Below are 11,676 nucleotides of genomic sequence, written 5' to 3'. Positions count from 1 at the left end.
TAGTAAAGAAAAAAGTAATTCAGAAAGCATCTTAACCCTTAAAAGAGGTCTTAAGGTCAAAATTGTTGGGAGCATGGACGAGGACTTTTAAGAGGCTTAAGAGTTTCTTTAGCAGAGGAGAAAATGGCAGAAAGATGAAGAGGGAGAAGAAATGTGTTAATAAGTTGTGAGTTAGAAATGTGAGTTAATAAGACGCTATAGATTAGATCGTGCAGGGATCATGTTTGTGACTGATCTTATTAGAGACACGCTAACATCTCCGATACAGCACAGAAATGCCATAGGGCCAGAAATGAAAGTAATCACTACATTATGATATTTGGCAACTGGGAAAATTCCATGTTTGATACATTAAAACCAACATTCAAACCACCACTCAAATAGACATGCCAGCAATCAGTGTAATTGTAAAGAGTGGAACATTTTTTATCATTCTAAGCCAATCAAATACCTTATAGGAAATGAACAGCATGGTAAATAAAAAAAAGGATTTATATACACATATATAATGTGTGTGTGTGTGAGAACGATCAAATAGGAAAAATTATGCATGTAATTTCAAAGTGAAGGCTTAGAATAGACCCTATAATTAAAACCACTTTTTTTTTTCCTTCTTGGACAACCAACCAATCACAGTCTTCAAAAGATTGTGTCATACATAGCAACGGGGTCAACCCCGCCTCCTCACTAAGATGAAAGTTTTTGTCTTTTCCTTACTCAGAGTTGCTCTCAGATCGGTCCCGAATCGCTCTTAAGCTAAGACTCCTACATAAAAGTTTTTAAGATAAATTAAGAGTTTTCTGAGAGGATTCTTAGAATCTTTATGAATACGGGCCCAGGGCCCGTATGTATAAAATTTCTAAGAAATGCTCTTAAGAATAGTCTTAAGCTTTGACTTAAGTGTCAGAAAATACTTAGTAAAGAGTAGGACTTTTCTAAGAGTAGGAGACTTTTATAAAGCAGCTAAAAGCAACTTTCAGTAAAGTATAAGACTGATTCTTAAGTGCTGACTGAAGTGGGACTTAAGTGTTGTTAACTAAGGACTACAATGATGTCAACCCAAAATGGCTGCCCTCAACCACTGAATCAGCCAATAGTGAGCCTGCAAGGATGAGGTCACTGCAGCATGACACCAATCATTTAATCTAATTATAATAAAATAATTTAATTAAGACACTGAAGCTTTAATATTTAAATTTATAAAAAAAAAATGCTTTGCAGTGCATTGTGCAAAATTATCACAAATTAGTATTTATGCTGTAGAAACCCTTCTCTATTGATGCGTGTCTCCTCATTTACAGTTGTAGCAATTATGCAAACATGAGTTCCATCAATGGATCCAACAACTCAGGAAAGCCCGAAATACTCAATAAAGTGGCTTTATTTTACTGCGAGATTTGAAGATCAATTGGAAAGTCAAAGAACTGCCATATAGTATTGGCCAAAAGTGAGGCCAAGGAAAATGGACAGACTCACCCTTTATTCAAATAGTATTAAAAATGTGTTAAAGATTTTGTACGCGTATTGTGTAGTTGTGCTTGGAGTCAATTGTTTATTTGTGACAACACAATGAAACATGTCAAACTGTACAGACATCATTTTTAGCCAAGCCAGGCAAACAAATGAACAAGAGAGGACAATGAAATATTAATAACTGACTATGTTGCAGACAATGTATGATTTTTTTTCTTCTCCTGTGAGCTTTTTAGTTTAAAAATAAAATAAAAATGTAGCTGTAGTTTGCCCTTTTTTTATCAATATTATTGATCTGCCTGGATTGACACCATTGTCTGAGAACTGAACTGAGCTGAACGAAGACATCACTGTTTTCTCAGAGCGGCTGTATAATGAACTAAATAGATAACTAATGATCTTTTACAATGGAAATGAATCATCATTGAACTAACTTAAGCTGCACAATGGCACTATTTTCTTCTAGAGCTGCTGTACAGCCCAAACTAACTTTGTTGCATTATTTTCCTGTTATCACTGTAAAGCTGCTTTGAAACAAAAAGTGACTTGACTTGAAATAATTTTGTCAGATAAATATCTTCACTAAGTTTTATTTTCCTTATATTTTGATGGTTTAAGCAAACTTGTAGGGTCATAAAAAAATATATAAAAAAAACTCCGCACATCACTTTTAGCCACTAATGTGTTTGGTGTGGTCAGTGCCACAATAGTGCTATTAAGACCCTGATTACTGTGTGTGAATGATGAGCGCAAGTCATCACCGGGTGTACTGCTGCTTTTTTCCAGTCAGCAACAATGTAATTATTACTTTCCTTTCATTTAATTGCTATAAAATCAACTCCGTCATCATTTACTGTAACTCCAATACATCATATTTTCATTGAAAAGTGCGTGGCCTCCTCCTCTCTGCTGCCATCTTGTTAATCCTAACTAGGTTAGGAGACCTCTTCAGCTCTCTTAAATAATGTAGGAGCTGAGACCTAGTCTTGACACTTAGGAACCTTTATGAATCACACTTATTCTTAAGTCTAGGAATAAAAGTAAAATGACGTCATTCTTAGAATTTTGACAGACTTGAGACTAAAATTGTACTCTGAGTGGCTTTATACATACGGCCCCAGGTCTCTGGAGAATTCACAAACCCCTTCAGCCAACAATCAATGCAAGGAGGTTTTGTTCTCTCCCACAGGGTCCATGCATTCAATCAAAGTCTCGGATAGGCCTACTCGAATATTTTTTTAGGAAATGTTAGAGGGTTAGTTCATCCTAAAGTAAAAATGAATTAATCGTTTACTCAGCCTGGTGTTATTCTAATTGTGTATGTCCTACTTTCTTTTTCTGACCACAAAATGAGAATTAAAAAATAAAAAGTCCCGCTCGCACTCCATATAATGGCAGTGAATCACGGCCAGGATTAAGGTTTAAAAAACAAACAAAAAAACGCAAAAGTATTAAAAAATGGTCCATACGTTACATATTCCAAGAGTTGTAGGGTTATACGATAGGGTTTAGTAAAAAAAATAAAAAAATAAAAAATAATGTAGGCTACTCATATTACATGCACTCCTTAAACCTTTTTTTTTTTTTTTTTTTTTTTTTTTTTTAAGAAATGAACAGTCTGAAACACTAATTTGATAGAACATTTAATAGACAGGTAAAGTATACATTTATTTAAAATATAACTAATAAAACAAGTCACGTTTTCATCTGCCACTCAATGTAGCTACAGCACATGCAGACAACAGACCAAAGCTATCAAATTGCACCGCTAATACAACAGCGTCCTCTAGTGGCATATTTAAGAGAGTGCCATCACTGACAAAGCTGTGTATTTGGTAGTTTGTTTTAAGTTTTATAGTGCTAAAAAAAAAAGTTAAAAAAAAAGAGAAGTTAAATTAAAGTGACTTGTAAATTAGTACAAAAATATAGTTAAATTAAACTCTTATTTTTAATGTTCTATATGCTAAATTATTAGTAATATCCAATTTTACACTGTAAAAACATATTGTTGATTTAACTTAAAAAAGTAAGTAACCTGATTGCCTTAATTTTGAGTTTATTGAAATAAAAAAATGTGAGTTAATACTATGAAGGAGATTAATCAACATAAATTCAAAATATGTTATCTGAACAAAAATGATCTAAGTTGATTTGACAAAAGAAAAAATTTTGAGAAAAATCATGAAAATATTTTTTTTACAGTGCAGTAATATTAGTAGTAATGTGTAATATTTAGTAATAGTCATATTAGTAATATCCAATAATAACATTAAACCTCAGTTTATGGTTACAGAGCAGTTACGTGCTAAAAACATTATAGCTGAAGTTCTCCTGCTGTGGTTTGAAATTAAAGTTGTAGACCCCGATTTTCCTTTTGTGATACACCAATCCTGCGATGGCAGCCAGGGAAAATAGAAACACACCAACGCCAAGTAGAACAAATCCAATAGTCTGCAGAGAATCTGATGTATCAGTTTGGGGAGATGCTTTAAGAAGAAGAAAAAAAAGATTTAGTAGTGATTTTGTCAGCTGAAATGTCCTTATATACAAGGAATAAAGACATTATATGAGCATTCATTTTTATTAGTACTCAAGTATTTACCTTTACGTAATCTGTTTAAGGGTCCAACGGAAGCCTCTGTCGATCCAAATAAGCTGGAAGACCTGTATGCCCTCCCCATACATTCCTAATGAATTGCAAAAAGATTATATATTAAACTTTCTCACATTGCCGTTCTCATGCTGTTCTTTTAATTTATGCCAAAAAGTAAAAAATAAACTAAAAAATAAATAATTTGTAAAATAAATTGTAATACAACCACAGCAATTATTAAATTATTTATCTATTTAGCATAAACTATAGTGGTCCCAATATATTTGGACACTTAGAATACAGAAATGTATAGTAGCCTATAAAATAAAATAATAATTGCAGGTGCCACTTAATTCTTGGTTTGTGAGGCCTAAGTGTCCAAATGCTTGGTAAGGCCACTGTATATGAAAGAATTACATGGAATGTAAGCTCTCAACCCACAGGTCTGCAGGTGTTTTCCAGAATTTCAACACAGATCTGGATCTGGCAGTGCAGGTAGATGACGTCCAGATTCACGAGTGAGAAGATCTGCACTGACAGCAAAGACACAGTGCTGTTTCCGTTCTGAAGAACAGTTGTGTATTTGTTTGCCACTGCACATCTGAGGAGTAGTGAGAGATGTGTGAACACTGGCATTACACAGCGTGTTTCTAATAATAGAACAGTTAAATGTTGACAGTTGAGCACCTGTGATTATATACAGACCCTTTCCAAAAAATTTGAATATCATGGAAAAGTTTATTTATTTCCATAATTCCATTCAAAATGTTAAACTTCCATAGATTATAGATTCAGGGCCCACACCTTAAACGATTTCAAGTATTTAGTTGTTTATTTGTACATAATTTGGGCTTCCAGCTCACAAAATTTGAATATTACATGAAATCACACAGTGATACCATGGTCATTGAACCAGGTTTTGGTTATTTTGGCAGTGTGGCCAGGTGCAAATCCTGCTGGAAAATGAAGGAAGCATGAAGTGCTCTGAAAATGTCCTGGTAGACGGCTGCGTTGACTCTGGATTTAATAAAGCACAGTGGACCGAAGTCCTCTTTTCTGATGAGAGCAAATTTTGCATCTCATTTGGAAACCAAGGTCCCAGAGTCTGGAGGAAGAATGGAGAGGCACACAATCCAAGATGCTTGAAGTCCAGTGTGATAGACATTTTCAGAGCACTTCATGCTGACTTCATTTTCCAGCAGGATTTGCACCTGCCCACACTGCCAAAATAACCAAAACCTGGTTCAATGACCATGGTGTCACTGTGTAATTACTGTGTGATTTCATGTAATATTCAAATTTTTTGAAATCCTGTTTTCATGGGTTTTATGAGCTGGAAGCCCAAATTATGTACAAATAAACAACTAAATACTTGAAATCGTTTAAGGTGTGGGCCCTGAATCTATAATCTATGGAAGTTTAACGTTTTGAATGGAATTATGGAAATAAATAAACTTTTCCATGACATTCTAATTTTTTGGAAAGGGTCTGTATATCATGGTAAAACCTAATTTTTAAGATACACTATGAAACTTTTTTGTTCAAAATTAACAAAATTTAAATTATGAGTCAATACATCATCAAGCCTTCTTCCCAAACGCATTTTTCATCATTTCACTATGGAAAGCCGATTATAAGTGTTTATATTTTAGGGTACGTTTACTTACAATGATGTAGCCTACTAAAACCAGTTATTCCTTTCCATTTTTTGTGCACAAAATTAGTGTTTTTGTAGTTGACACGGAGACGATACACGGTATCGTGTAAATGAGTGGCCATAACACATAAAAAGTTTTACTGTACGATTTTTGTTGAAAACGGTGTTGTGTAAACAAACCCCCTTAGACCTAGCGGGATGGTTTTCGTGGGAAATTGCACATACGTCACTCGCCATTGCGTTTCTTGTTATATTAGTAAATAGAAAAGAGAAAAGTTGCTCCGAGTGGCATAGTTTAGTTGTCACAGCGAGAAAGGTTGACATGGCTCTAAAAGACAGATTTACTAAACAGGGCAAATTAGTGTAAGAGCGTAATTTCCAAAAGAAGCGCCGATGGGAGTGGGAAGTTCTGCGCGTGATCTACTGACGACGCACAAATTAAAGAACACAGATGCAGCCAAATCACTTCCATAATGACCAACACAAACTCCCAATTAGGACAGGTTTTTTGGGGGCGGTAAATAATGGCGCAAATACCAGTAAATTGACTAATCACCTTGCATGATTCATTTACTCTTAAAGGGATAGTTCACCCAAAAATGAAAATTCTGACCATGACCAGCGTCTGCCAGTAGTGAGCCTACGTGTGACGTACAACACAGAAGCGCTGCGCTGTTTTACTACGTGAATTCACTCGAGGCCCAGAGAGAAGGAAATTAATAGTGGAATAAAGTCGTTTTTTTTTTTTTTTTTTTTTTAAATAGTAAGCTAAATCGTACGCACGATTTGCTAATTCGTTCCCTCAATTTATAAATCGTGGTAACAAATTAGTACATCGTCCGCACTATTTAGTAAATGCGATGCGGAGTTGACTTTATTCCTCAACAGGTAAATATTTTATTGAACAGATAAATTGCCATATGTAGCTCTCTAACAGAGATCATTCTAAAACATGATGTAGCACTGTGCTGGAATTCATTTTTACTGGATATAGCAACAGTAATGTCTTCAGCTAGTCAGCTTGAAATCCATCTAAACTGTAAGCCTAGGAGTGAATGTTTTATGAGCAGTAGGATAACCATTTTCATAGGTGGAGCCGGAGCTCCAATTCTTGCAGTTTTGTTTTTTTACCGCTAGAGGGCCAAGATCACGACTTGCTTTATGGCACGATGTCACATACATCAACAACAACATATATTATGAAGCAGCCTCTAAGGAAGACACTAGCACGCATTTCAGACGTTAATCATGGCAGAGTCGACGAAGAAAATAAAGAAGGCGCAGTCGGAAGAGTCAAGGAAAATAAAACGACAGCTCTGTGTGAGTGGTATTTACGACAGTAACGTTAAATACAAGTAGGCTACTCACAAAATGTACATTCCCATATTGAAAGACATTATTCAGCTGTACCCACCCATTCAGCAGAAACACATTGCTGGGTGACTCTGATGAGTTGCTGCTTGAAGTGATCCAGCACTTGCTGATGACAACTTTGATTTGAGTGATATTACTGTTGATTGCAACCTCAACAATGACCTCATCATCAGGGTTTAAGGCATAATTGTCAGGTAATGGAGACGTCCCATTCAGCAGACGCACTGTAACCTGGAAGCTACCCAATCCAGCCACTGGGTTATTGATCATTTCAAAATACCTTTAAAAGACAGGGTTTGTTAGTAGCGACAAAATGAGTTTCACTCAGAAATCAAAATTCTTAAAGAAAATTAAGCCTGTTTTGCTTTTGTGACCAAATGCTATTTTTTTTTGCATTTTCATGAATTATATTTTTAATAATATATATTTAATGGTTCTTAAAACAGTCTTCATTTTCTTTTTGAAAATATTCCTTCCTTTTTGGGGGGATTTTGGTGTAAAATGTGACCTGGACACATGAGATTCACCCACTGAAAACAACAAACTAAGAGTTCAATTCCACCCCTAAGTTAGGTCTCAGTTTGGTATCTGAGTTTAGGAAAAATGTATGTTGTTTAATATACGCTGACATAATTAACACCTTAAATTGAGTCTAGATGTACTTGACGTGACAAGAGACGGGGTACTGAGCCTGAAAAGCGAGAAAAACAAGCTCCATAGAGACAGTTGCTATGGAAGCACTGTACCCTGGGGGGTCATATCCCGTGGAGATGAAGATGCTACTGGGGTAAGTGCAGATGATGGGAACTTCTAGATGCACATTAGAAGCCACCGACACATTGTTGTATAGAATCACATTAAATGAATTATGGGTGCTGTTCTGAAAGACAAAAAAAAAAAAACATTGGTTATGTTATCATACTAAATTCTGCATAAACCAGTTTTTATAGTTAACAAAAACATAACATAACACAACTTGTTAATACTTTATTTTGATGGTGCACTTCAAACATTGTGTTGACTATAAGTAACATTGCACCTATACATGTCACCGAGCCGCACGATTCTAGATAAATTGAGAATCAAGATTTTTTTGTTTCAAACACGATTCTGACCGGACAACTAAACATATTTATGTTTAGTTTAATAATTTATGTTAATAATTAAACATAACAACATGTTAATTGCTGCAGTTTATCTTAATGAATGTTGTTGTTGTTGTTTTTTTATCAGATTGATTGAATGAATGATTGAATGAATCACTCATAAATACTTTTGTCATAAATGACAAAAAACACTTTACTTCAGGATTTTCAAAGTCGTCATCTGATTGGTTGAATTCTACAGGAGACGTGTGTGTCACGTTCTTTAATGGTCTGCCTGGAAACAAATGCCGTGACATCAAACCCCCTCGTGGAAGGAGAACGCTGTCGTGTTTACAACTGTGACAATGAAAGCTGTGATAATGGGTGTTTCTCAAACCGAAGGCTGCATCTTACGAAAGCTGCATATATCGGCTGCCACGTCATCAAACGTCGCTGAAGGCCATCTCAATTTGAAGTATCCTTATAAGGCAGCCTTCGCATCACATTCATTCGGCCTGTTTTGAAGGATGCATCTGATGTATCCTTTGTGGCATTAAATCACCCACAATCGTTTGTACACGTTTAAATTCACGAAAATAAACGGACGGAAAATGAGTCGGTAGAGCTTTTCATTTTATTATGAAATGTAGGACAAAAATAATGTTTTTGGACATGAAAGCATAGATGTTATCTTGTTTTGCTGTAAATTACTCACTAACACTAAACTGACAATAATGTAAGCCACTGGGAGACCGCAGACGGCTGTCATTCACTGTATTGCATTAATAGAAAGCTAGTTAATAATATAAAGTTTTGTATTACAAAGTATATTTCCAAAATTAAGTTTTAAAGGGGTGGTTGATTACGATTTCACTTTTCTAACTTTAGTTAGTGTGTAATGTTGCTGTTTGATCAGAAACAACATCTGCAAAGTTACGACGCTCAAAGTTCAAAGCAAAAGGAGATATTTTCCTTTTAAGAAATTGCTTTTTAGGGACTACAAATGACCTGCTGGTAGGGACTACACGACATTCCTCCAGGTTAGTGACATCACTAACCCTAAAATGTACATAAACCCCGCCCCCAGAAGACGATTTATAGATTATCAAGACAGAATATGCAAATCAATGACTAGAAGATAACTACACATAAGCTACATAAATTCATCAACTAACCATTCAGAAATGTTTTCTACATGTTGTAATTTCTTTTTGAGTCTCTCCATTTTGTCTGACTCCGGTATGAACATTAAAGGTAAGTCTGAACTATGGTCTGGTCTTAGTACTTGTCACCACCTACTGGCGCAGTCGTAATTTGAATGGCCATGTTAAAGGTGATTTACTCTATTTTTATCGCTTCCATAGACATCAATGTTTATATCCGAACTATAAACGTTTATACCAGTTCTTCTGTGATAATATGAATATTTGTCTGTTTCATATAGGCTAATAGCTGTTAAAGGGGTGGTATAATGCCCTTTTCACAAGATGTAAAATAAGTCTTTGATGTCCCCAGAGTGTGTATGTGAAGTTTTAGCTCAAAATACCCCACAGATATTTTTATATAGCATGTTGAATTTGTCACTTTTTGAGGGCGAGCAAAAACACAGTTTTGTGTCTGTCCCTTTAAATGTAAATGAGCTGCTAGTCCCAGCACAGAGGGCGGAGCTTCAAGAGCTCATGTCCTTTTACCTCACATAGACATGCACTGAACATGTCAAAAACTTTTAGCCTTTTATGTTCAAACTGAAATCAGACAATGATGGAGAGACTCAAGAAGAAGTGACAACATGTAGACAACATTTCTGAATGGTTATGTTGGTGAATTTATGTAGCTTATGTGTAGTTATCTTCTAGTCATTGATTAGCATATTCTGTCTTGATAATCTATAAATCGTGTTCCGAGGGCGGGGTTTATGTAAATTCTCAGGTTGGTGATGTCACTAACCCGGGAGGAAGCTTGTGTAGTCTCTACCAGCCGTTAGTTGTAGTCCTTAAAAAGCAATTTCTTTAAAATAAAATATTTCCCTTTGCTTTGAACTGAGCATCATAACTTTGCAGATGTTGTTTATGCTCAAACAGCAACATTACACACTAACTAAAGTTAGAAAAGTGAAATCATATTCAACCACCCCTTTAATACCTACATGCCATCTGCTCTTTCTGACTCGCAGATTTGAATGTTCCGCTGTGATTTTGTCAAAGGTATAATATACACGGGAGAATCGGTTTCGTTTAGGAATGAGATCGCGTGGGTGTTTAAATCGAGATTACGATCTTTTAACGATTAATCGTGGAGCTCCACAAATAACTAGTAGACTGTTATGGAAAGGGTTAGCAGCAGAAGTTGACATGCACCTGCCAAAGTAAGAATGTCTGTTGGGGGATCATCAAAATAAAATGTTGGCAGATATTAATCAGACAGTCTACTAAAATGAATACTCTTATAGGCAGAAGAATGTCTGTTAGGGGATGTCAAGTGCATGTCAACTTATTGTATAATAAAACTGGCTTAACTTTATATAATAAAATAACTAAAACTGAAATAAAAAACAAATACAAATAAAAAAAATTAAAATAAAAAACTAAATTACAAAAACTTTAACTAAAATGAAAATGAATATGGAAAAAGAAAAAACAATCCAAGGTATTAATAAATACTACAATATTATCTTGATAATGATACTAAAGTTGCACTGATATAAACTCAATGTATAGAGTTAAATGATACTGGAGGACTTACATGCTCCGGTGTAATACCACACTTATCCCAAGCTGTAGTGACCCACACGTGGGATTCATTTATTTTGTTGAAAACACATTCTGGTTTACCGAGGTACAGGGCAATCTCTGGGATGCTGTAGGCCTTGAAGACTTCTCGCCTTATGAAGACTGACATATACCCTAGGCTGCACTCAACAGCTACATATGAGATCAAACGGACTTGAATGTTTGATGTCATGTGTGCGAGTATTGTTGTAGTAATGTTTGCTGGCATTGTTGTGAGTCTGTTTGTTGTGGAAGTCGAAGACACTGTTGTTTTGGTGATGCTCTGAACATGAGCTGTGCTCACTGTACTGCTCATAGATAGGTTTCCAAATGTAGTTTTTGTAATAGATGTTGTAGTGTCCGTGACAGTGGAATTTGAAGATACTCCAGGATAGTTTGTGGTGGGATTAACAGTTGTGGCATTAGGTGAAGCTATTTCATGAACAGGAAGAAACACAGAAGAGAATAAAATAACAGATACAGTATATCTGAATAAAATAGCTTTTCGATTGAAACTGCTTTTTGAAATAGAAAAAAATGTAGGGAGAACTTGATTGTATCCACTTAGAATTGATTGGATTGTTGCCGCTTGCTAATAGAGTGCTTCAGGGATGACATATTTTGTAGGCCAAAACCCAGAAACAAGTTAGCAATTAGCATTTTAGCATTTCCGGTTCTGTTGTCCTGAAGTCAGTGGTTTTATTGAGTGGGTTAAATGCCTGAAAT

The 11,676-nt window shown here is 35.4% G+C and overlaps 1 protein-coding gene across 1 annotated transcript in view; it reads right to left on the bottom strand.

The window, feature by feature from the left end:
• Positions 1-752: 752 nt before the first annotated feature.
• Positions 753-11,676, bottom strand: part of umodl1 (uromodulin-like 1) — a 24,982-nt gene continuing 14,058 nt past the window's right edge. Inside the window, exons 14-19 of the mRNA XM_084400015.1 lie at positions 10,925-11,382; positions 7,844-7,977; positions 7,138-7,377; positions 4,508-4,667; positions 4,076-4,160; positions 753-3,959 (exon numbers count right to left, since the gene is read on the bottom strand). Coding sequence (XP_084256141.1) covers positions 3,772-3,959; positions 4,076-4,160; positions 4,508-4,667; positions 7,138-7,377; positions 7,844-7,977; positions 10,925-11,382 — 1,265 coding nt within the window. The 3' untranslated portion in view covers positions 753-3,771. The remainder of the gene's footprint in view (positions 3,960-4,075; positions 4,161-4,507; positions 4,668-7,137; positions 7,378-7,843; positions 7,978-10,924; positions 11,383-11,676) is intronic.

Source organism: Rutilus rutilus (assembly GCF_951802725.1).
Source record: "Rutilus rutilus genome assembly, chromosome: 25".
Taxonomy (NCBI): domain Eukaryota; kingdom Metazoa; phylum Chordata; class Actinopteri; order Cypriniformes; family Leuciscidae; genus Rutilus; species Rutilus rutilus.
This window is presented reverse-complemented; position numbering and strand designations above follow the sequence as displayed.